The sequence below is a fragment of the Pollachius pollachius genome, assembly GCF_949987615.1.
Source record: "Pollachius pollachius genome assembly, chromosome: 11".
Classification (NCBI taxonomy): Eukaryota; Metazoa; Chordata; class Actinopteri; order Gadiformes; family Gadidae; genus Pollachius; species Pollachius pollachius.
In genome coordinates this window covers 11,987,384-12,012,854 of record NC_136944.1, presented here as the reverse complement: position 1 = coordinate 12,012,854, position 25,471 = coordinate 11,987,384, and the positions used below count along the sequence as shown (strand labels likewise).

General features: G+C 43.0%; 3 protein-coding genes across 4 annotated transcripts in view; all 3 read left to right on the top strand.

Moving 5' to 3' along the window:
• The window catches only part of ppp1r1b (protein phosphatase 1, regulatory (inhibitor) subunit 1B), a 19,303-nt gene extending 11,708 nt beyond the window's left edge, over nt 1-7,595 (top strand). Inside the window, exons 2-5 of the mRNA XM_079746782.1 lie at nt 2,217-2,300; nt 2,495-2,570; nt 4,469-4,606; nt 5,708-7,595. Coding sequence (XP_079602908.1) covers nt 2,217-2,300; nt 2,495-2,570; nt 4,469-4,606; nt 5,708-5,892 — 483 coding nt within the window. The 3' untranslated portion in view covers nt 5,893-7,595. The remainder of the gene's footprint in view (nt 1-2,216; nt 2,301-2,494; nt 2,571-4,468; nt 4,607-5,707) is intronic.
• Nucleotides 7,596-8,926: 1,331 nt separating this feature from the next.
• Nucleotides 8,927-19,750, top strand: stard3 (StAR related lipid transfer domain containing 3). 2 transcript variants are annotated; one of them, XM_079746520.1, is made up of 15 exons: nt 8,927-9,042; nt 9,942-10,156; nt 10,906-10,983; nt 11,625-11,702; nt 11,887-11,940; nt 13,118-13,235; nt 14,474-14,575; nt 14,727-14,782; nt 14,926-15,018; nt 15,250-15,312; nt 16,054-16,149; nt 16,513-16,592; nt 17,071-17,175; nt 17,266-17,359; nt 17,980-19,750. In XM_079746520.1, the coding sequence occupies exons 2-15, from the start codon at nt 9,944-9,946 to the stop codon at nt 18,085-18,087; spliced, it is 1,338 nt and encodes a 445-aa protein (XP_079602646.1). In that variant the 5' UTR covers nt 8,927-9,042; nt 9,942-9,943; the 3' UTR covers nt 18,088-19,750. The 2 variants fall into 2 exon arrangements, with proteins under 2 accessions (XP_079602646.1, XP_079602645.1); XM_079746519.1 differs by having other exon boundaries at nt 9,000-9,042; nt 9,937-10,156.
• Nucleotides 19,751-20,631: 881 nt separating this feature from the next.
• Nucleotides 20,632-24,225, top strand: LOC307083316 (melanoregulin). Its single transcript, XM_079747157.1, has 5 exons — nt 20,632-20,750; nt 20,987-21,149; nt 21,679-21,769; nt 22,907-23,070; nt 23,276-24,225. The coding sequence occupies exons 1-5, from the start codon at nt 20,653-20,655 to the stop codon at nt 23,477-23,479; spliced, it is 720 nt and encodes a 239-aa protein (XP_079603283.1). The 5' UTR covers nt 20,632-20,652; the 3' UTR covers nt 23,480-24,225.
• Nucleotides 24,226-25,471: the final 1,246 nt, after the last annotated feature.

The window sequence follows — 25,471 nt, the reverse complement described above, 5'->3', positions numbered from 1 at the left end:
CACAGACTGTACCAGCTCAACACGCCTCAACATTTTTTGCGTTTCGATCACCAAAATGAGGTACCTGGGACCTGCTAACTGTTACTTTTTTAGTTTCATCTTCGTTGAAGTTCCAAAAGAGCTGATCTGATACTTTTGTGTGACGTAAACAGACTGCTAGCCACCGACTGGATGAGTTATGATGAGTGCGAGTTATGTCTGAGCCTGACAACCGGCATCTATAAGTACTAGCTTCAGCGAACAATAGTGATTGATTAATGTATCGCGAAAAGTATGTCACTACAATTTCACACATGCATGCTATGACGGCCCTCCCACGTTGAAGAGGTACTTTATTCTAGATGGAAACATGATGTGCATGGAACCTAACTAAGTCATGCCACGCTGAGTTGTGGCGAGCATGGCTGGTACTGTCGGTGGAAAAAGGCAATTAAATGCCTACGTGGTAAAGGCACTAGCAGGCTCAGCCACAGAGCTGCCCCCCTCTTTATTTACTAATGTGTGCACCAATAGGCATTTTTACACTGCCAAGCCAGTACGGTCGTGGCTTGGCCCGCCCTGCACTGCACTGTCTTACCTGTGTAAAACCGAAGGGGTATTATCCCCTTTTGTCAAGGAGCCGGCTTTCTTGGTTTGTTGGAGTAGGCGGGGTGTGGCAGACCTCTGGCACCTTCTGATTGCCAGGCTCCCTGGCAAACACACACATACACACAGAGTGTCATTCCCTTGAGCCCGGCTCAAGGGAATGACAAAGAGGAGACCACACATGGCTTTAAGTTGATCGATAATAGTTTGTTTAATCAAACCTAAAGTAAAGTAAGTTCAAGTGATGCATGTAAATCAGTAATCAGTGATGTGTGATGTGTGTGGATGAGTGGAGAATGTGGTGTATGTGCAAAAGCAAAGCTCACCCAAAAACCTAAACAAACAATGCGTCAAAGGAAAGAGAGAGTTCAAGTGGCTGAGTCCTAGGGTTTATATAGCTGAGGAGCTCAGCCAGCATGGGTGTTAGCCATTACACTGATCCCCTCCTGGGTGCATGGCACCAGGAGGCGCCAGAGGGCTGGCACACCCCCCTCCATAGAAACAGAGTTCACCACGTTACCTGAAAGACAACAAATGTTCCATGGGTGGAACCATAAGTTACATAAACAAACAATAACCCATAAAAAGCATGCTTGGGATACATTGTATACTCAGGTATGCCAATCATCCTACCGACCAACTCTTCTCCCTACCGACCCTTCTCCCTACCCACCCTTCTCCCTACCAACCAACTGTTCTCCATACCGGCCAACTTCAAAAATCGAACTGCCCAGATGCTAACGGCAACGCTGTCAGGACCTCCACAGCAGATTTAGCAGGCCTTGTACTAAAACCCTTTCTTTGATTTTAGCAAGGGGCACTCATTCTTCCAATGACCCCATCGCTGACAATAATTAGAAGTTGTAATAGGTTTATTGTTCCCAAATGTGCGTTGCTCCCACTTTGAAGAACCCTGACTGGAAGTGAGAGCAACGCACGGAGACCTCTTGAGTATAGTTTGCATACTCTGAATGTTTTAATTTTTTGATTAGTCAAGCCACTCACATGCAAGAATGAGTATACATCTGAGTGTAGGCTTCAAACGTGATTAACTATTTACAAGTGAGAAACCGCCAACATATTCTTCTCATATTCTCATATACTACCCACCTTCTCTCCCATGCTGGTCAGCAGCTCGCGGATTTCACCATCTCTCCAGTTAGAACTGCTATTTTGATGTCGCTGCGTTGTCTCTGTTGAAGTGACAACACAGTAACACCTCTACCCAAGTCCCGCCCCTGGAACTGCAAAGCCGTCTAATTGAATTGATTAAATTACCTCGGTCAGTGTAAACACACGGACCATGCCAGGAAAAAGGTATGCATAAGACGGGCATATTTGGCAGTGTGAAAACGTTTAACGAGAAGCCAGGCACTGATTCAGAGCACCACTGTTGTACATTGGAACTGTGAAGATCAATCACCATCTGGGAGGCAATTGGTCACTAGCTCAGCAACTAGTGCATTTTAGCACAGCCTCTGAATGAATAATACTTGATCCTGATATAAAACCTAATATGTTCTTAATGCATCAAAAGGCATCGTCTGTGCTGTACACTAAAATTATCATTATGTGTGTGGGTTTCTGTGTGTTTGTGTGTGTGTGTGTGTGTGTGTGTGTGTCTGTTCCAGATACGTCGTCGAAGGCCTACTCCAGCGACTCTCTTCAGAGTAGCAGACCAGGGATCTCCTGATGAGGATCAATCCACTCACCAGGTAGACAAGATAGGATTTCACACCTTTTCATGACTCGCCAGGTTAAGATGATCTAAGATGATTTACTGAAGTCCTTTCCTAATGCATTAAAAGATTATAATGGCTGTCCAAGCCCCATGATTATATTAGAATCCTGTTTCCTTGACTGTGGCTTTAGTTCCTCTACTCTTTGCTTCATCCTTCCCGGTGCATAGTGGGTCGTAGGTGAGAATGGAGTGCTCAAGCCAAAACGTGTCAATCCAAACGTGTACCAGCCGCCATCACTTAGAGGTAGGTGGTTCCCACTGTAACAACAGCACGCTGTGGTCATTGGTGTGCAGGTTGGGGTGTGGTGCTGGTGTTAATTATCCCTGTGTTGGTTCCCTTGTGATTCTCCTCAACATCGCCTGAAAGTAGAAGTTATCATCTGGCACCTTTGTTGCTCGTGATCTCTGAAATCTGCACAGGTGGGGGAAGGTGCATGCATGGGAGATAAGGAGTAGAATACATGACGGTGCAACTTATTATTTCTGGTTGTTGACATCTGCTAATTTGTGGTTTAATTCTGTATAAGGAATCACTTCATGCGCAGGCTGTTCAGCAGATAGCATGGACTACAGTTTATCTGTTTGTGTGTTAGAGAGAGAGATCTAAAGGGAGAGAGAGAGTTTGAGCGAAATGGAGAGAAAGAGAGAGAGAGAGAGAGAGAGAGAGAGAGAGAGCATGGTAGAGAGAGAGCTACAGACACAGGAAGAGAGATTAGAGTGACAGCTGTGAGGCACTGTCAGTCTATGCAATTCTGGATCATCCAGGATTAAAGTGTGCCGTGTATGCAGCAGTGTAAGACACAAACACACACACACGCGCACACACACACACACACACACACACACACACACACACACACACACACACACACTTGCACACACGCATACACACCCTTACACACACACAAACACACACACACATACACAAACACATGCATAAACACACACACAGACACAAACACACACACATGCACACAAGCACACACGTAGATAAGACACACATGTTTGAAATAGAAACACACACATGCACTTTCACTTCAATACACCAAATCCCTTCTACAAATGCTGCTTCCAACGAAACATATATGTCAGAGAAGGGATAATTTGACCATAAATGAAAAGCATGAAGTCAGTCTGTCAGCATAGACTCATCAAGGCTGATATCCCTAGGTGTGCGAAGCCTACAGCTTGATATTTTAATGAGGCCGAAATACTTGGATATGAGAGAGAGACAGGGCAAGGTGGTTCTCAAGTGGGGGAGGCAGAGTGTGATGGTGTGGGTGGGAGATAGAGACAGAGAGTGAGTGATAGACAGAGGGAGACAAAGATATAGAGAGGGAGACTAATAACTAAATGAGACAAGGTGACCTAGAGAACATAGAGAGAGTAGACGTTATTTCACCAAAGAGTCAAACAGCCACAGCATACTTGGTTCAACTTGATAAGCTCGCAACATTTAGGCTAGGATTTAGGAATTAGGCTTTTGGGTTTAGGGTATGGGTTTAGGGTTTAGGGTTTAGGGTTTAGGGTTTATGGTTCAAGCCAATATATAGCTAAGTTAATACTACATGTCAGAATAGTTAACTTTAACATTAAGAATACAATAAACGGGATAGTTAGGATAGTTACCACAAATAATAGAAGATGGAAGACCGCCCGGATGTATATATGCACTACATCACCTTGAGGTAAACTTACAGCGAAATTCTGACAGTAATATACTGTATTTAGTTTTTATAGCACAATGCTGTAAAAAACATTGTGCATTCTGACAGTCTCAATGATTAATCGGACGTCGCAGAGCCAACAACGTCAATATTTCACCTAGAAACCAACCTAGAATTACTGTTATATTACAGTATTTATATGATACAGTAATAATACTGCAAATAGACAGTACCTTACTGGCAAAACTGCTACCAGTACTTTACTGTCATTTTGCAGAGAAAGGTTTTACAGTGTGTCTACCTAGCATGCCTCTGAACCCATTTGCAACCTTTTAGAAGCGGACAGATCCAACACGTCTCCCTCTCTCCCCTCCGTGCCCCTTTCCTTGTGTTTGTCTCTGTGCCGTGTTTGCTGTGTGTGCCCTGTGTTTGTGTGTGTGTGTGTGTGTGTGTGTGTGTGTGTGTGTATATACAGCTGTGCAGAAGATGGCTGAAGCCCACATGCAGCACTTAGGGATCTACCCTCCAATGGAAAACCCTTACGAAGGGGAAGAGTATGATGACTACAGGGGGAGAGAGGAAGGAGGGGCATCCTCTCTCAAGAAGGCCACTGGTGAGGCAGAAGCTCTGGGGCAAAGGAAATCCCAGAAAAAACACAAAAAACTGGAACACATGAACTGCATGATGTCCCGGCAGGGAGGCTGTGCACACTGGCAACATTAATACGTCGGGGAGGGTGGTGTGGGAACCAGGGCCTGGCTCATGGCAAATACAGGCAGCACCAATTGATACAGTGTTCCGTGAAATCCAAAGAGGCAGTGGATGGATAGGACAGTGCTTTCAACAAGGACAGACTCAAATTGACACATTAAGAGTCATAAAAAAGGAGCAGTATGAAATATATCTATTCTAGCGCATTTTTGATGTTGCCTCGAACTGCTTGACCTCCGTAGACGACGTAAAACCTGTTGCTAAAAAAGTTATTATAATGCATAGTGCAATCAACATAAAAATTAAACTAATAATGAATATATATATATATATATATATATATATATATATATATATATATATATATATATATATATATATATATATATATATATATAAATAATGAAATGCAGCATCTATTCTTGCAAATTGTTTCAAAATGCTTTACTGCCATAGACTGCATGCGTAGAACCCGTTGATATAAAAAATGATCATTCTGAAAAATACTTGAAGATGTAGATCTACATGTTTGAATGTTGAAACCGTTATAGAAATTATATGAAGAGGGAAAATTTTGTTTTAGAAAAGTGGGTGTGAAAGCCTCATCCTAGCAGTTGCGCCAGTCGCAAAATTTTTTAGAAGAAACAGATATAAGGAGCAGGTTCCAAAGGAGCCCATACGAGGGCCGTCGTTGAACGTCACCAAACCCACATCATGCTCGTTCGAGCTAGGGTCCACAGCCGAGAAAACTGGTTTTAGCCGGAAGTAGTAGGCATCATTTATTTAACAGAGAATCGCCCCGTTTTAACAACTATACATTTAAATGAGAAATAACACAGAAATGTTCACCAGAACTCTGAGACCCAAACGGAGCTGTTTGCAACTGAGAAACAGCGATTTGGGGGTTAACCTCCCCATTCAATTATACTGGAATTGTACACTAAATTATTCTAAGTTGTGATAAAGGTCTTCATATAAGTAATCTCTGGTCCTGTCCTATCAGGTCATCAAGTGACGTTCGCCAGCGACCAATCAGAGGAGGTTTCTAGAATGACGGCCATCAGTAGGCAGACCCAAGCAGAGGAAGATGAAGAGGAAGAAGAGAAAGAAGAGACAGGGGAAGAAGGAGCCACAGTCGGTCACAGTGAAGAAACAATGTGGATGGAGAAGAACAACGGGGGGCTGTAACTGAAGTGATTCAATAATCGACCAATGAGAGCAAGTGGTTGGGAGAATGTGTTATGAGGAAACTATACTCTAAAGTCAAACAGTAGGGGAGAGATAATAAAAAAATATGCTGTCATGTGCATGCCTTGAAGTGGAGTGGAGTGTGTGCACAATGGAGTCCGTGGAAGGACAAATAAGAGTATAGTGAGAGTAAAATGGCTGAACAGCCATTCATTTGTATAGAGAGAGAGAGAGAGAGAGAGAGAGAGAGAGAGAGAGAGAGAGAGAGAGAGAGAGAGAGAGAGAAAGAGAGAGAGGCTAAAGCAGAATGGGATCTTTGTGTGTGTGTATACAGAGTTGCACTTAATGCAAAGGTGAAGAATGATCCTTCGACACTGACACTATGCAGAGAAGACCCCCCCCCCCCCCCCCCCCCCCCCCCAACTCACCACCACCCTGGCTTTGCCCTTGTCGCTGAAGCAGTTGATAAAGGTCAAACTTTCACGTTTCCAGTCCCATGTCCTCAATTTTTTTGATCAGTGTTCTCAATGTGCCCTTTATAGGAAGATAACCCACCGAGGATAAGTGGAGACATGCAATGAGCTTAAAAACGGCGTCTTACAGTCTTGGAAAATGCTGTTTTGTGTGTCTTCCTCTGTGTGTTGGACGCTGTCCTAGATCAACTGATTTGCATAATAACGTTCCGTTAGATAGGTCTACTTCACGTGTAGTGGGCCCTTGAATGGAAGCTGTGCATATTTTGCCATCTAGTGGTGAAAAATTGGTTTTACAGCTTTCTCGGCCACTGCTGTGGTAGGAATGGGTTATAATAAATTGGGTTTAGTTGAGATATGTCACTAAGCTATAATATTTGTATGCGTTGAAAATGTATGTTCACGAGTGTCCTATATCCTATATCCTTTCAATTTATTCTTGTATTATTTGAATAACATCTCAAAAGTCAGAACTGGCTACCTCTTTTTTCAAGATTCCCCCACTTGACTCCTCATCCTGACTAACGAGACGGTTTTGACAAAAGTGATGGATTGTTAACAAATTCAAACGTCTCTTACCAATATAAGTAATACTAATGAGTGATAATGAGTACATTTTTGAGGCTGTATGTAAGCCATCTATTGTATTGTAAGAGCTATTTTTCTAATGTAATTCACTGTTTCTAGCTAGAATTTGTAGCCATTGTTCAGTGTGTCCTACCAATATCCTGCTCAAATTAGCAAGCCCTTTTTTGCTGTACAACTGGCATTAAAGCAAAAAAGAACCAGCACAAAGTATGTTATCTCCATTATATAAGTTATTATTCAGTCTCGGTCTCCCTCAGCTGTACATAATGTTGATTGTGGAATGTAGAAGTTGAACCAGACAGCTGCGTTTTCTTTTTTGTTGCTTGCAACAATGTAGCCTAAGACAAAAATAGTGACATTTTGTAATCTCTGTTATTACCGGTTACTTTAGCTTGAGATTGTAGTTCATGTGGACATCCAACAGGTGTACTTTCCTCGGCTATGGCACGGCAAAGCTCAAACTTTACCTCTCACTTTTAATTCTCTCTCCATTTCCTTCTCTTATGGTATGAAGACAAGCATGGCAAGAATTAATTCTGTTTATTTGTCTTTATTTTAACCTTTTTTCTGTTTCCTTTCCTCCTTGTTATTTCATTGTTTTAACACAGTTATAAATAAACAATGTCCTTGTTCCTCTTGAAATTTGCATTTAATGATTTTCAGTCAACATCGACATTTTCTCAAAAATAAACGATAAAATATACTGGTTTTATCAACATATCTTACCAGAGGTGGAAAGAAACTAATTACATTTACTCAAGTAAATGTATTGAGTCGATTATTTTGGTATTATGTATTCTTTCAGTAGTTTTTAAAAACTGTACTTTTACTTTCATTAAGTAAGTTTTGGTTGAAGTTTTGTACTTAGTTGCATAATAAACCACACAGGTGAGTAAAAACTTGCAGGCATGTTGAAACGACAAGATGCATGCTAGCCTGGTCCTACCAGACCGTCGTACTTCATTGCATTTGTACAGAAGACTACTGAAGTGAAATGAAAATTGAGCGGAAGTAGGTAGGTGGGCGGTGCCAGGCTAGATGCACGCTGCATTGGCCTGAGAATTTCTGAGTTCACCTAGCAACAATCCTACCTTTCAGCCGTAATGCAGTCGGACTGGGTGTAGCCGGTAGGCTGAACGGATAATGGCCTACTGCCTGGTTATGTCAAGCTTCAAAATTAAACTTCTGTTATGGACTTGAAATAGTTTTAGTCATTTTGTGTAGGCTATTGAACAAATGATTCAGAGATAAGAGGGGTGTAAATATCACAGATGTCAAGCATATAGTGTGATGACCCTCCTTCAAGTCAAAGTAGGCTATAGACTAAACTAGAAGGCCTATAATGTATGTTTGGTTGGGTTTGAAAAAAGCAAATTAAGTCACGATAACCAATGTATTCAAGATACGTTTTCAAGAGTTATCGAGAGGATGTAAAATTGCTATGACAGGATGTAAAATTGCTCAAAATCATTGTTCAAAGTTAACCCTGATTATAGATTTTGGATTCCCCCCCCCCCCCCCCCCCCCATTGGTGAGGCATTAAATATGACCAGTACAAAGTAACTAGTAGGCTACTCTGAGTAGAGTAGAGTAGAGTAGTAGAGTATTTTTTATTTGAGTAGCTTTTGTCATTAGGCCTACTTTTTCCACCTCTGTATCTTACATAAGGACCGAATGGGGATACATGGATTTCTTTTTCCCGAATTGACTTGTGATCAAAAAACACGAACCTATATCTCATGAGACAGTAATTCAAATGTATTCATCCAAAATGTATATTTCAATAGATATCATTAACCAGTGATTAGCCAAATTACACCAGGGTGTATTTAAATAAGACCAGCTCAAACTTTAAGATTCACATGCATATACATTGAAGATATGCATTTTGCACGACATGTCTTTATATTGCTGATAAAAACATTTATCGTTAACAAGAAGAAGTAGAAGAGAGCACAGAAACTGAACAAGAAGCGACATCAGATCCCGCCCATTTTTTGGTCCACCAATATATAGGCCGGAAGTGATTCTACTTCAAAAATGTTTCACGGAAGAGGCGAGGAGGGATGTTGACGTTACGCTAAATAAAGTGAGTTCCAATGTATAACATATATGCTTTATAGTAATTGTTTTATGTAGACTGTTTTCGGATGACATGCCATTTGTAGCATGTAAATGTAGATGTGGAGAAAAATGCCAACGGTCTTTATACTGTAAACGGTATAACTGAGTTAGTCAGCTATCTAAGCTAGCTTTAGTTAGCCTGTTGGTCTCAAAATTGGAAGAATATTGTCATGGGATTATATTTTCGTTTAAATGTTGTAACTTTACCTTAGTTTTACGGTGTTTGATATAGCAATTATGGATTTCAATAAGTATTTACTGTCAAGAGCTGTAAGGGATTGTGAACATTTTAGTTGAATGATATTCTCGTATTTTGGTTTATAGCAGAGGAATGTGTCCCAAGCTTTGCTAAAATACTTGATCTACATAGTCAATTATCCGTAATATATCGTATACTCTTTGAGTTTATTTCATTTAAAATAAGTGTAACTTAACCTTTGCTTATTCTCCTCAATGAATATGTTGATGATAAAACGCAGTCAATGTTATTTCCTGACAAATCTAGTTCCCCATGGGCAATTCCAAAATATCTTTCATAACATGCAAGACACAACATTATCTACGTTTTTTCATAAATATATATAGATATAGATAGTTTGCATGCATATAGGCAGATAGATATATGCCCGCATATCTATACACATATACTGTATGTAGATTTGCCTGCAAGTTCCAACAATCTCAATTAAAATTCCAGATTATTGTCTGAACTTTGCGCAAAAAATGAGTCAATAGTTTCGTAGTTGTCACTTCCCAAATGTTCATGTTTCTGTTTCTATTATCCGTTTTTTCTATCGCATGATTTGAAAACCATCAGCTACGGATCTATCTGAACATGACCCATTGTACCCCGTCCCAGCGCAGGAATGCCAGGGGTAGACTACGGGGAGCTGGGGGGGAGCCTCCCTGCCATCGCCTCTCTGAACGCGTCCTACTCTACAACTATGTCCCTGCCCTCGCCATACCTGCTGGTGCCCCCCGGGGAGCGAAGGGTCATCTCTGACGTGAGGCGGACATTCTGTCTCTTCGTTACCTTCGACCTCCTCTTCATCTCCCTCCTGTGGATCATTGAGCTCAACGTGAGTATGCTTCCACTTGTGCGCACGTAGGTCGGTCTAACATTTTTCACACACACTCTGCCCGGCCGGGCCCCCATCAACCCACGTCAACCCGCACACACAGCTTTTGGCTGTGATATTATATATTACATTGTAATGTTCTCAAATACGAGGCGGAGGCAGTGTCTAGTCCACAGTTTATTCAACCATCAAACTCTATTCAATCCCGAACGGTAAAAATAGTAACGGTAAATCCAAACGTCAGGTATAGTAAAAACGGTAACTCCACAGTAACTAAATTAACGGTTTCTCACTCCGCGAGACCCAAACATAAAACATTAACAAGTAACCTAGCAACGGGGCCAGCCCCCCCATCAGCAAGGCAGGTTAACGAGCACAGCGACGCAGGCCGGCTGGAAATTAAAGCACAGCGGCGCCACCGATGTAGAATGACGAGTTGGAGCGCGGCAACGGCAACTATGTTATTGCGTCAACAAATATCGATATTTATCTTATATCGCCATTGTGCTTGAAGATATCGAGATTTGACTTTTGGTCCATATCGCCCAGCCCTACATGGACCGGGGCAGGTTGGGCTAGTGCTATTCCGGGGGTTTGATTCCCAGTTGAAGGAGTCCAGATCTAACTGTAGGCATCCCAGCAAGGGTCCTAACCCCTTCTTGCTTCTTAATAAAGGGTATCTAAAAGTCACAGTATCTGCTTAATAGTTAATGTTTGACTTGTTTGTTTTTGTATCGTTGAACCTACAGATATCCAACACAATATGGGACAACCTGAAGAACGAGGTCCTCCTCTACAGCTTCAAGTCTTCCTTTTTTGACATCTTTGTAAGTTCAGCACCACAACACACGCCCGAGTTGGCTCGGCTCCCGTCGGGCGCATTTCCTCCGTAGCGGCATGCCGCCACCAGCTCTGGGTCGGCTAGGAAGGGTTTGGGGAGCAAAGGCGTCCCCCAGCTTCGGCGTCTAGCTTTACAGTGCCTAGCCGAGTGCAGTACAGGCTTGTTTTTTAAGCCTAAACACTTTTTTTAATCATAGGGCTAAGGCAAGTTTATTTCTATAGCACTGGTTAAACACAAAGCCATAATTCTTCACACAGGTAGAAATCAAATGTAAAATCATCATTAAATGAGAAAGGAAAAATAGGTAATGTATAATACAAGAAAAATAGAAATAGATGTAGAAAATATATGATAGTAAGAGAATGTGTTATTAACTAAAGCTGGAATGTCTTATGTCTTAATTTATTGTGAAGCCTGATGAGAACATCTATAAAAAGGACATTTTCTTTAAGCTTTTGAATGCAAGGATATTCTATAAGCTTTTGGGAGAGTGTACCATTTGGGTGTACCTGAACATTTAAAAAGATATTAGAACAAGAGGACCAAAAAATATTTTCACATGTAATAATACATTATTATGAAATAAAAACCCTAAGAAAGTTTCTTGTTCCGTTTTCTTTGTCACAGCTCCTCGCTCTGTTTCGCTTCCTGTCTCTGCTGCTGGGTTATGCTGCGCTGCGATTAAGGCACTGGTGGGTGATTGCGGTAAGGTTGTGTGTGTGTGTGTGTGTATGTGTGTGTGTCAGTCACCTCGGACCACAGAGAGGTGTTTGTAATTTGACTTTGAGCAAGGACTCCTCTTGAACCATTTGGGTTACGAGTGCTAATAAAATGTTTATTGTCCAACCAATCCCTTCATAATTTGGTTGAATTGCTCTGTCCACAACAGATCACCACTCTGGTTACCAGTGTCTTCCTTGTCGTCAAGGTTATTTCGTCCAACGTGAGTAACCCATGCCCTACTTGCACCCTGACGCAAAATGTATTTTCCACATGTGACTATTTCTATCTAGTACAACAATAACTTCCTCTTTTGCTTATCTTCCTTTCTACAAGCAAAGCAGAACTGATTTTCTGTTTGTTTTGTGACCACTTCTAGAAGTTCACACATAATATTCCAGAATAACAAAAGATTCTGTTCTTAAAACATTAGATTTAATATAGAGCTTTACAAGGTACTCGGATACTATTGCAAGTACATAAAATATTCAAAAGTCACATTTAAACATTTCAAAAGCATACCAATTAAAGTGTAATTTCTTTTTTGGCATGAAGCCCCATAAAATAAGCCCTCCAGATACTTTTTTCGTTGATAATCGAGTATAGGAAATGCCCGGAGCAATGTAACAGCCCAAATGGCTCCCATGTTATTGGCTAGGGGCAGTGTGAACACTTCCAAATCATCATTTTGTAACCACTTATACTGCTCAAAATAGCACCGAACCTCTGCAGTAGCATGACTAGGGCCCCTACACATAAAACAAAGCATCAACAACTTAGTTAGCGTACCGGGAGTTTATTCAAAAAAGACTGTTTTCCAAGTCGATTACCGGCTACCGTAAATAATATAATAGAGGCACCAAAAAATTCAAACAGCCGCGTATGAAGAGGGGAGATTGTTAAGTCAAATTTGTTGGCTCTATTATATTATTTAGGGTAGCCGGTAATCGACTTGTGCTAAGGCACCTACCGGTAAGGCACAGACTTAGAAAACAGTCTTTTTTTAATAAACTCCCGGTACGCGAACTAAGTTGTTGATGCTTTGTTTTATACGTAGGGACCCAAGTCATGCGATTGTAGAGGTTTGGTGCTATTTTGAGCAATATTAGTGGTTCAAATTTTTCAATTTGGAAGCGTTCACACTGCCCCTAGCCAATAATATGGAAGCCATTTGGGTTGGTACATTGCTCCGGGCATTCGCGGACAAGCTCTACACTCGATTATCAAAGAAAAAAAGTGTTTGGAGGGCTTATTTTATGGGTCGTCATGCCAAAAAATACCCTGGGTTCAATATTCGCCGGATTTACACTTTTAAATAATGGAATGAGGTTAGGAGAGGTGCGGTAGAGTTGGACTTTTCAATGGACATTATGACGTTTCTCTTACATCTCTCCACACAGCTCCTGTCCCAGAATGCGTTTGGCTATGTGCTGCCCATCACCTCCTTTGTGGTGGCCTGGCTGGAGACCTGGTTCCTGGACTTCAAGGTGCTCACGCAGGAGGCAGATGATGAGAGGGGTGAGTGGAAGATGCTCTTCAGTGTTTTTTTGTGCGTGTGGGTGGGTGGCACTATGCTGGTGTGCACGGGTGCAGAAAGAACTGATTCCAGAACTGATACATTGGTGTTACAATAAAATACATTCAGTGCGTTTACATGAAACGCGAGAAAAACAAATGATTGGGTTAGTTGGACTGTGATTGGGTTTGCCAAGAAGATGGAGGAAGCCGGTGCGGTGCCAATGTAGTTACCCCCTATAAGAATAGTATCTCCGGCCGTGGTACACACACCCAGTGCAGGCGCGCTTCACCCCGTTCACCCAAGGCTGAATTAAAAGTACATGTTTATCTAAATGTTGGTCATCAACGAGGTTGTAACGTAACTACGGGCACGTCTGTCAAAATAAAAGTTTTTTTATTCTGACGTGTTTCGATCTTTAGTCATTCATTGCGCCGCGGCCGAACTGAGAGCTGTCTGCTGAAAACATCTTTCTCGAATGCCGCCTGAATTTGTTGTTGCGGATGGCTCTATTACCACTAGTTGAAATGGGTAGAGCACCACCTTTCCTACCACGGTATGACATGCTTCGGCCAATGAATCGATTTTCCACCGCCATGAATACTCTGACAATTGCAGTTGTCCAATTGAGGAGCATAGTCGAACTATGGCTGTTTTCAGATTAAGCAGTGCATGGAAACGTACTGAGTGGTTGGCAACTTTTTTGGCATGGGACCCAATTTCTAGCTGTGAAATGGTTGCAACCCCAACTTTACCTTTTGTGCGTTTTCTTCCAAGACTATTGTCTTAACTCAATCAATGTCCCTGTGAACTTAATCACATTGCTTTACTACACCCGTAGTAGTAGTAGTAGTAGTAGTAGTAGTAGTAGTAGTAGTAGTAGTAGTAGTAGTAGTAGTAGTAGTAGTAGTAGTAGTAGTAGTAGTAGTAGTAGTAGTAGTAGTAGTAGTAGTTTGTAGTGACTATATTTCATTAAACAGTCAGTTCGTATACAGGACGTCTATCAGACCTTTTTAATTAAACAAAAAGGGTTCAGCCATCTCTTGCAACACCATCTGCATATCAGGGGACACAAAGTAGTGTCCCGACCCTAAGGGTGAGATCCACCGATATAACATGCAAGGCCAGAACATTATTTTGCTGTGAAAAAAAAATTGCACTAGCATGCCGGACAACAATGCTCTAAACGATGCAACGCGCGAACATATCTGGTTATAGGTAAAAAGTTTGTATTTTCCAGCCTACCTGGCTGCCGTGCACGCTGCGTGCGAGCGTGCACCGATGATGTACCAACGTCCCACGTCGGATGGACAGTTCTACTCCCCGCCAGAATCCCTGGCAGGTAACGTTGTGTTAATGAGTCTTGTTATTGTTTTTAGCCCTGATCTCTTCATGTTTTCCAGAGCTGATTTCATAAAAGGTACATCAGTCACTGTGTTTCTTGTGTGTTTCCGGGCGATCTTTCTTTGTAACGTACCCACTGTGTATCCAAGGGTCGGAAGAGGATCTGGATGAGGAGGGTCTAGGCCGCCGAGCAGTCACAGCCGAGGTGTGTGTGTGTGTGTGTGTGTGTGTGTGTGTGTGTGTGTGTGTGTGTGTGTGTGTGTGTGTGTGTGTGTGTGTGTTCAAACTGCTCCGTTACATGTGCCTTCCTCCTGATGCTGACGTGTTGTTATGTCGCTCCCACCCCAGGAGAAGGAGTATGTTAGGCAAGGCCGTGAGGCCATGTCTGTGGTGGAGCAGATCTTAGCCCAGGAGGAAAACTGGAAGTTTGAGAAAAACAACGTGAGTTCAGGCTGGGACCTTTGCTCACATTTTTTATCTGGGAGATAAGATTGCCATCTTGGCATGTGTGCACTCGAGTAACAATGTTCTTCACTGTAACCTATTGTAACGCCTCCTCCACTGAATAAATTCCATGTCGGTTTCATTGAAGGTTTTTGGATTAACTAAATTTAAATGGATACTCCGGAGGTCTGATTAATTACGATATCTGATGTATTTCTTTTCGTTTAGGAAATGGGAGATTCCGTCTACACTCTGGAAATTCCCTTCCATGGCAAAACATTCATTCTGAAGGTACAATGGCTTCTTTGATCATTGGCCACAAACACCAGAGATGACTTTTATATGATAAAGCTGCAAAACTGATTCATCCTCCATTCGGCCGTTTAAGAACAAAGCCTAAGCTTGTTGACAAAATCCATTCGGTACCATTAGCTCTGCCTGGTTCTCTAACCCCTTTACAATTTTTCAATTTTTTCTAACAATATATGAGAATCTAAAGGTAAATGTATTTAACTATAACGTATTAATGAGAAATCCAAAAAGGTAGGGGTTTCTAGCATAGTTTATAGCAGGAATGCACTTGAAAATCATGAATAAGAACAATTTTAAATGGCAGTAGAATATCAAGGTGGGATATTAGTACAGCTTCTTTTGATGCCAACAAGTGCTTTCTTACAACCAAACTGGACAGATTCCGAAATGGGTTTTGTGGCAGCTTGCATCGTTAAGTGTTGCATTACTGCCATCTGCTGGACTATGCCTTGGCCCATCTATTCCGGCATTGCTATGCCCTGCGTGAAAGGATGCAAGATCGACATTTTCCAGAACGTAACTGCATGAACTGTGAATAGTGAAAATAATTAGGGGTTCCTGAATGGTTATTGGTGTAATTTACAGGGAACTATGTGAAATAGGCTTAAGAGAGTAGATTGGTCAGACTTGTGTTTACTGAACCGTCTAGTCGAATTTGCTTTCATACCGGCACCCATACCATTCCAGTAGTGTTTATTTTCCTTCCGTCCTTTGCTGCAGGCTTTCATGCAGTGTACTCCTGAGCTTGTGTACCAGGAAGTTATCCTGCAGCCAGAGAAGATGGTCAAGTGGAACAAAACAGTGTCCGCTTGCCAGGTGACGGCCCTCAAACCTTTTAGCTCATTAGACCTTATTCACCTCACATTGACCCAACCAAATGCATTCCAAGTGCCACCTAGGTGCCGTCAACTATCAGAATTCAGAAGTTCTAATGGTGGATCGAAAGGGCCATGTTCTATATTGAGTTCTGAATTCTTGACCTTTTCATGGAAAAGTCCTCGCAGGATCTGCAGTTCTTTTAGACGAGCTTCTTCTAGTCTTTGATGGAAAGGACTTCAGAGACTCTGGTGTTTGACGGAACAGACCTCCGAGGTCCCTCACCCTGGGGTGAGAGGGAGAGCAGAGCAGGTCTTTTGAGTGTGTGCAGCGGGCTGAGCGTGCTCTTCCCTTCCTCCTCAGATCCTCCAGAGGGTGGACGATAACACGGTGGTGTCCTATGACGTGGCCTCAGGGGCAGCGGGGGGGGTGGTCTCAGCCAGGTGTGCAGAGACGCATCCACCTCCATGCTCACTTTGGAGAAGATCCAATTCGATTCCAGTTGGGCTGTCGATTAGTCGATCCACATTGTCACGTTTTTACACTCTATGAATTGTTTGACAAATACCAAACACTTGCTGCTTCATTTTGATGTTCAATTCAAATATTTGGTTCATGGATCATTATGAAAGGCATAGTGAGTATAGTTTTTTGTTGCTTCCTGTCAGATAAAGCAAGCCCAATTAAGACATCACTTTGGACTAAATCGTATCATTTATTGACTATGAAAATAATCACAACTTGGAGCCCTATTGTCCATCCATCATTGAAAAATGTATCGGACGGTGCTGATGTAAAGACCCAAAGAGGGGGATATATGGAGAATGTATTTTATCTGATTAGGATGGTAATCGCAGTAATGAGTCTTGTCTAACAGTTAAAGCTTGACGCCATTTATTGATCATTATTTGTGTCCCTCAGGGACTTTGTCAACGTGCGACGCGTGGAGCGCAAGGGTGAATGCTACGTCTCCGCGGGCATAGCGACGGAGCACAACGCCAAACCTCCGCACAGTCGCTACGTCAGGTGTGTCCTCCCAGCATGTAGAGGTAATGTGTTATTACTGTATGGTTTGGTTCCATGCGACCAACTGTCTTCATCTCTCTGGTTTCACAGGGGGGAGAACGGTCCTGGGGGATTTGTGGTCCTCAAGTCCAACAGCAACCCGTCTGTGTGTACCTTCATCTGGGTCCTAAACACTGACCTCAAGGTGAGAACCAGGGGTAACAAAGTATTCTTGAACTTTGTTGAATAAAGGCTCACCATTTGGAAGGGATGGGAACCTGCAGGGACCTCACGATAGGACATTACGGAAGATATTGCAGAAAATATTTATAATTGCGATTCTGTTAATGTAATAGGGTCCCAAGCAATACGATTGTTAAAAATAACAATAAACTACATATATTGTTGGGGTTCTTCATGTCCATCTGTGTCCACAATTGTTATTTAAATTCATATGGCTGAACAAAACAGAAATTGACTATTGGTGAATAGTCAATATTGCTCTATTGCCCAATGTTAATGCCATGCTCGCCAGTTCAACACAATACAGTCAAGATTTAGATAATGACAGATTTGGGCCTTATTTTGGTGATATTCCACAGATAAGATGTACTTTATAAACCCCAGATGAGAAACTATGGAGGAAAAGGGTGATGTGAATAAACTTGACACCAGACGTTTAGATTTGAGCACCTTTAGTCAAGTAAGACACTGGTTCGTCACCAGTAATGTTTTATACATTCTCGCGATTGTAGATTGACGTTGGCGGCTCCCTTCTTATGCAAGGGTGTTTTCTCCTTTCACTTATCTCTTCTGTCCGCCCAGGGCCGTCTGCCACGCTACCTCATCCACCAAAGTCTGGCTGCCACCATGTTTGACTTCATGACCCACCTGCGCCAGCGAATCACAGACCTGCGTTCCTCTCGCCGTTAGGAAGGATCGGGAGACGAGCCTCCCTTCAAAAAGCTATGTCATGTTGTGGGTGGTGTTGTCCCACGATGAGCGCTGATGCCTCCCTAATGGGTAGCGCTGCATCAAATGGGAAACTGACATTTTTCCCCCAGATGGACTGAACATGGTTATGTGTGTAATGTCTACAGGCATTTGCACTGTATCTCGGTCGTTGGCTAACCGATTTGGCTGTTTAAAGAAGAATCTCTCTTCTTCCACTCAACTCTGTTTGTTGTTAAACATGGTTAAATGCATATTTTTATGTAGGCCGATGTACTTCACTTATCTTTAAAAAAAACATTTTTTGTATCATTGTGCAGCGACATTGTCATTTTCTCAACCTGCCACACATTGTTTGGTCAGGATTCTGTTTTGTGAGCCTATCAGGATTTGAGTTGGAGGTCATTTTTTGTATCTTCTCCTCTGTATCTTGCCTCGAGAAGAGCCAATGTCCCTTCACAACATGACTGAGACATTGCTGCAAACTCATGTCTGGTCTGGCTGTGATGAGCAGTAAAGTCACACAGACCATGTCTCACCACTAGAGGGAGATGCCACCAATCAAATGCATTGAATTTCAATGGTCAGCAGCTTAGATCTCACCATTGTAGTCTTAAGGTTATAGGGCAATATACAAATGTATAGGCTCTGTTGGGAAGACACATTTAAATACAAATCATCGCCACCAGCAAGCAGGTAATCGTTAATAGATTCCCTCTATTTCTGTCAATTGTATCGTTAGTGCCATCGTTTGAGCGGAATGATGACTCACTGATGGGTTGGACAAATTAGTAACTGTGCAAAATTTAAGTGTAGATTGTCTACTGCAGATATTTAAATTAATCTTGTTTACTAAGGGAATCCGATCAGCCTTTTCTTAATCCATGTACATAAAACCTAAAACTCTGCACCTCGTTAAAATGAAGCCCCCGGGTAACAAGTTGGCCGTCTCGTGTGCAGACACTGCGCATTGGTGTAAGGCTAAACTCTGTTTACTCCCTGGTAGATGGGGACATTGAACGATTTGAGTGAGGGAGTAAGAAAGAGGGGCTGAGCTTGTGCCTTTCATTCGCCATAAAACTAGACAAAGCATGACAATTGTCTCTGGCCACATGCCACACATGTGGCCCCTATTCGGGGCCACACCATGAGGTCATCCATCATGACACCTCAAACTGACTAACTTTTGTTTTTGTTGCCTTCAACTCCCCATCCTGCCTGTACCTTCTGTCTGCCTATGATCCTCAAGCCCAGCGCTTGTTGACCCCGAAGATACTTTGTTCACTTGTCAACAATGAATGAGTAAAGAAACAAGCACTCTAATAGACTGTGGATAGTATGATGATGTGGGGGTCTTAGTTACACGAGAAAAACATGTCTGCCTTTACTTGTCCTTTTTACTTGTTTTTGTTTCATTCTGATATTGGTTATATTTGGTGACTCATGCTTCATAACCCCACCGCTGCACTTTGGTTGCTTTTACTGTCCTACCTATTATTGATGTTTAAATGCTTTTAACAAACTTAAATCCAAATTACTGTTTAAATCATGGCTAGAATACTGACAAACTCAACAGTTTATTTTGCAAGAAAAATCCCCAAAACTTTAAGCACAAATGAAACTCTAATAAAGTGTATACACTGAATACACAAGTCATTCATTATTTACAACTTCACACTTTATTCAACTTAATAGAGGTGGATGCTCATGGCTATCTAGATCGGTTATTGTGCGTTACATATACTTATATGTATGTGGATTTCAGTATAAAATTCATATGGGATCATAACCTCAAGGCATCTTCCCAGGATCACATGACGTTGGTACTAGCGAAGGGTGACTATACTCATTGTGAAATGAATCCCGGGGCTAATTAATGTCACAAACGGGCGCTGGGTGGGGTTCTGCAGGTCCCCTGGGGAAAAAGCATTGCAGCTCCTGATGGGTCCACGAAGAAAAGGAGCTCACATGATTTTGCTATGACTTGTTGTCTCAGGCTGTGTGTGTGTATGTGTGTTATGCTTGGATGAGTTGATGCGCTCCTCTTCTTTGTCCTCCATAGTAGGCAGATGAGTCGCAGCGCACCGCTAGGAATGAGCTATCCAGAAGGGAAGGGAAGACCCCTCGCCACTTTTTTCGCCTGAATTCGAACGAACTGTGAATGAAAAAACATTTAGACTCTGTTTGACAGCTGGGAGAGTTCTAATTTTGCAAAGGTAGGCTTGCTGTATATGCCAAATGTTAAATTGGAGTAAGATGGTCTGAAACATGTTGGGAGTTGGTGTGACTTTGAAAAACAACTGGTTTCACCTTCAAACTTCAACTTTTATTTTTCAGCCGCTTTGTTCAGCACTTCATGACTCTAACGAGGCCTGGGTCGACAGAGGACTTGTTGAGCTCCTCTCCTCCTACACATGGGACACCCGCTTAACATTTTCTGTTAGTCCCCGGTTTGATTTTCAGCGCCCCCCCCCCCCCTTCAGGTAATCCTTCTGAATCATTGTTCCTTCACCTGCTAGTTCCGCTTACTGCCCGGTCTCCATAGCGATGGGATCTACATTCAGCCAGTTCTGCATGCGCTGTTGCTGCTGCTGCTGTGCTGTGGAAGACGACGACGACAACGACGAGAAGCAGGCTTTACTTCCGTAAGGGGGTCCCACGCACACACACACACCTAACTCCTTATGGTCTTTGTCCCCATCACACAAATAATCACAGTACAAATTCGTATCGATGTGTAATATGCTTTAATCAATTGAAGTCAAGAGTAGAGCATATGTTCTTAATCGTTTAGCAGGGATTTGGATTTGGGTAAATTGTGCATTTGAGGCATTTAGCAAATTGTGCGTTTGTGTGTGTGCGTGTGCGCCCCTCCTCACAGGCCAGACCCCCTGGAGTACTTTGATCGTGAGGTCCAGAAGCGGCGGGACCAGGAGACGAACCTGTGGAGTGAGCCGGGGGACCCCAGCCACTCTGAGAGGGAAGACGACCGGGCCCTCTACGGCCTGCTCCAGGCCCGGGGCAAGACCCGCATGGGCTCCACGGTAGGGGACGGTGGGCGGGGGGGTGTCATATGATGGGACTTTTTTTTCTACAGAGTTCTACAAGCCTACCAATCTGTATAGCTTTTGAGCCAAAAAAGTCATGAGTGAAATAATACTAATAATACTAACGAATACAAAAGGGTTCCTATGTTTTTGAATAGACCCATAATAATAATACCAACGAATACAATAGGGTTTCAATGCTTTTTGTCGGACCCATGAATGTAAAACAATTTAAAGGTTACATTAAAACAAATGTTGGAGACGGATGAGATATTCATACAGGGATATGTCATTTTCCATTAGGTATTTATTTAGTCACTATACAAATTTGCATTATTCCCAATCTCTCATATATTTTCTTTGACTCTGAAGGTATGTCCATTTTTCCATAACCAAGACCAACAACCATGTTATCTGTTCTGGAGGGTTTGCACTGTACCACTGTCTTGTAACAGCCTTCCTACTGGGCAACGATCTTCTCCAATCATACCTAGTTTTTAGTCTGTCACATGTATGTCTCCCGCAGAGGTTCCGGCGCCTGAGCGTAGACATCGAGGCATTGAGAGATACACGGCGAGAGGTCAGAGACAAGTGGAAGACCATCCTGGAGAACCTGGGTGAGCACTCAATCCACACGATCTCCTTAGAGATATATATCTAAAAGGGTATATGAACTGGAATCAAATACACCAATGCCCCTTTTCCACCGGTGGGTACACTTCGGACCCAGCACGCCTCAGCCCAGTAGTAAAGGTGGGGTATAGCCCAGCTCAGTTACGTCTCGCGTTTCCACTAGGGCTGAACGATTTGGGGAAATAATCTAATTGCGATTATTTTGACCAATACTGCGATTGCGATTTAATGTGCAATTTTTATAATTTATTAAGTTCCTTATGTTGTGTATTCACTAAAAAAGAAATAAATCATTCTTTAGTATGACCAACACAACATTGGAAGCAGTCAACATAAAAACTGCTCCTTTCCTTTAGGCCAGGCCGATGTTTTGAGATTAATTGATATTATAAACTTCTTTATTTAACTATTGAATTGTAAAATAAAAATAAATGAATCGTACTGATTTCCAGTCAGTTACGGTAACAAATCCCTTTTTTTAAATCGCAGCCTTTGCAATTTGCGTACCGCATTTTATAACATCGCTATTTCGATTTGAATTCGATTAATCGTTCAGCCCTAGTTTCCGCCGCCGACAGTACCCTTATGGTAGGGCGGGGTTCAAGCCGTACGGCGATAGCCGCGGCAGCTATGTAAGCATTGTGATCTCATAGCAGGCCGATAAATCAGGCCTGCTAATAAATCCAAGGAAAAAGAATAACGCACACAAAGCACAAAGAGCATTGTAGGACGTCCAAGAATGACGGCAAACTGTTTCGCGACATTTTCTTTAATAAACTAAGCTTTCGCCGTTGTCGAGAAATGCCTAGCGGGAAATGTGTTTTTTATTATCCCCCTGTCGCACGAAAGTGCGATTCTGTCGACCAATCAACGGATGGCGTGTGCAGCTCGAATTTGCCGGGACCCTTTCAGGCGTCTCAGTACCCCAACGAAAGAGTACTGTGAGACGAGTACGGCTCAATGCGGCTCAGTTTGGATCACGCCCACTTTTGGCGGTGGAAACGCGACCTGTTGGCACACCTTTGCAGGCTGAACCGACCCGTACCCTCCGGTGGAAATGCGCCCCAAGTGTACCGCAGAGCTGCTCGATCTGACCAGATCTCTTCGCACCCTACATCCAGGTTTCATGGCGGAGGCGGATTCCTTGCTGACGGTGTCGGCCAGCGCGTCCTCCGACCGCATGCGCAACGCGGCGGCCGCACGCACCATGCTGCACACCTTGTCCTCCGAGACCTCCCTTTTCGAATCCAGAGAGCCTCCCCCCGAGAGATACCTCTTCATTCTGGTAAGGAACTGAGTGCAGCACCTAACCGGGAGAAGTGAATCGGGAGGGGGATCGGGAACTAAAAGCAGGCCGAGCAACAAAATATGTTTAGTGCAAAGCAAGACTAGTGTTCTGCTGCTTTCAAAAAAAACAACTTATTATTGTTGTTATTATTTATTTTGTCCACACTCTCTTGTGCCGCTTCTTTGCCCCCCCCCCAATCTAGGATCGTCTTATATATCTCGACGTAGCGGACGACTTCCTGGCAAAGGCCAGGCGCTTCTACCCTCCTCGGGATTCTGATGAGGAAGAGGAGGGCACAGGGCTGTCCATTAACTTGCCCCTGTTGCTGGCCCGGGTTGAGGCGGGCATGAATAGAGCAGCGGACGGTGATGAAGAGGACGATGAAGAAAGTGAAAGAGAATGTTAGAAACCTTGAGAAGGAGGAGATGGAGAAGGAAACTGATCCCCTGTGGTCTGTGTTGCTCGGCTGGCTTTAGTTGCGTCTTTCTCTCTTCCTATTGGTGGTTCTCCACCACTGCTGTGTGGAGTTCAAAGTCTGAATCCCATTTCGTCCCTTTCTCTTCCGTTATTCAGAAATATAATCCCATCGGTGATCAAAAAAGTTGAGTTTCAGGTTTTTCTCTGGAGAGCAGTTTGTGTTTGTGTTCTGTGGTCCACAGAGTTAGAGGTTTTTCATTTGTTCCCCTCTTTTACCCCGGGGCCTATTATGTTCAAATATGAAAAGGCTCCATTTATAATTTGTCTTATGATTATCAGCACTCTGCACTCTTTAAACCACAAGATTTATTTTTCATTTACTATCATTCAGCAGGTCAAGGTCGACTCGAACAATCGCGAATTGAACATAACTCATAGCAAACTATTTTACCTTATTTATTCACGTTATTATTTTGTTAAAAGTTGTAGCATACAGTAATAATTGTGAAAAGCGATTACTGTAGTCAAACGTTTTTGTTCTTTTTTGAGTTTTAAGAAAAGAAAGGACAAGTTGAAAGATATGGAGAGGATGTGATGAATGAAGACCTTTACCACTTGTAAACTATGGCCGTAAGTGATTTTAGCCCATGAGGAGATAGTTAGAGTTTTGTATTTTTTCGTATGTATTGGCTGTTAAGAATGATGTTTGAATAAAGTTTTCCATCTAACTCCGGACCACTGTGTTGCATGCAATTGTCAACTCTAGTTTCTTTCTCTCCTGGGTTTGAATTAAATAAGGATTACACGTGGTGGTACGTGTAATCCTGGTGGTACGTGGTATGAAAAGTTTGAGAACCACTGATCTAGATAACTGAGCACGTATTACATCACTCTTCCTAGTTGTCACATGAGGCAGAGAGATAGGAACCTTGTTGGGATGTTTGTCTGTGTGCCACGTTCACTAATGTGTAGCTGCTTTACAAAACCAACCCAGCCTGGATCTGACCATCTCTCTGTCTCGCTCTCGCTGTCCTTTCTGGGGTGGTGATAGGGGCTGGTGCCTGAGAAGGATGGGCATGTTGTGTCGGTCAGCTGTTCCCTGTTTATGTAACCAGGGCAGACTGGGCAGGGCACATCATTTAACACCAAGCAGTAGCCTACTGGCACTTCACATAGCACACAGACAGCCAGGAACACATAGACACACACACAGATGCTAACGAGTACAGAGACACACATATATACACACCAGCGCGCATACACAAAAACGCAAACAAAGAGATACACACACTCGTGTACACACACAAACTAGCGACAAAGACAGACAAACACACACACGCTAACGAGTACAGACACACACACACACACACACATGCACACCAGCGCGCATAGACACAAAAACGCAATGATACACACAAAAATGTGTCCCCCAGACACACACACAAAACATACCCACGCACACACATGCATACTAGCGAGCACACACACACAAACACTATTCTGTGAGAACAGAATACACAAACACAGACCCAGTAACACAAAACATGTTTGTATGAAAACTGTATCTCAATCTCCCTCCCCCCTCCTCGTACCTCCCCCCTTTCCCTCCCTCCCTCCCATAAGTCTATGCCTCCGTCTCTCCCTCCATCTCCTTCCCTCACCGCACTCTTAACCTCCCTCCCCCTCTCTCTCCCCTCCCTCCCTTTCCCTCTTTATATCTTTCCCTATCTCCCTCCCACCTTCTCCCCCCTCACTCTCCCCCTGCTCTCTCTCCCCTCCTGACAGCTCATTTGAATGTCACTCCGCAGCAGCTGAGGCAGCCTGGTTATGCAACACACGCCAGGCTCCTCGCGGCAGGGGATAGGAATTGTGGGTCTGGGGGTGGGCGGTTCGGGGGGGGGGGGGGGGGGGGGGGGGGCTTGGTAACTTACCAGAAACCAGACCCTTCTTGATCACCTTTACACAAGTCTTCTAGCCCCCA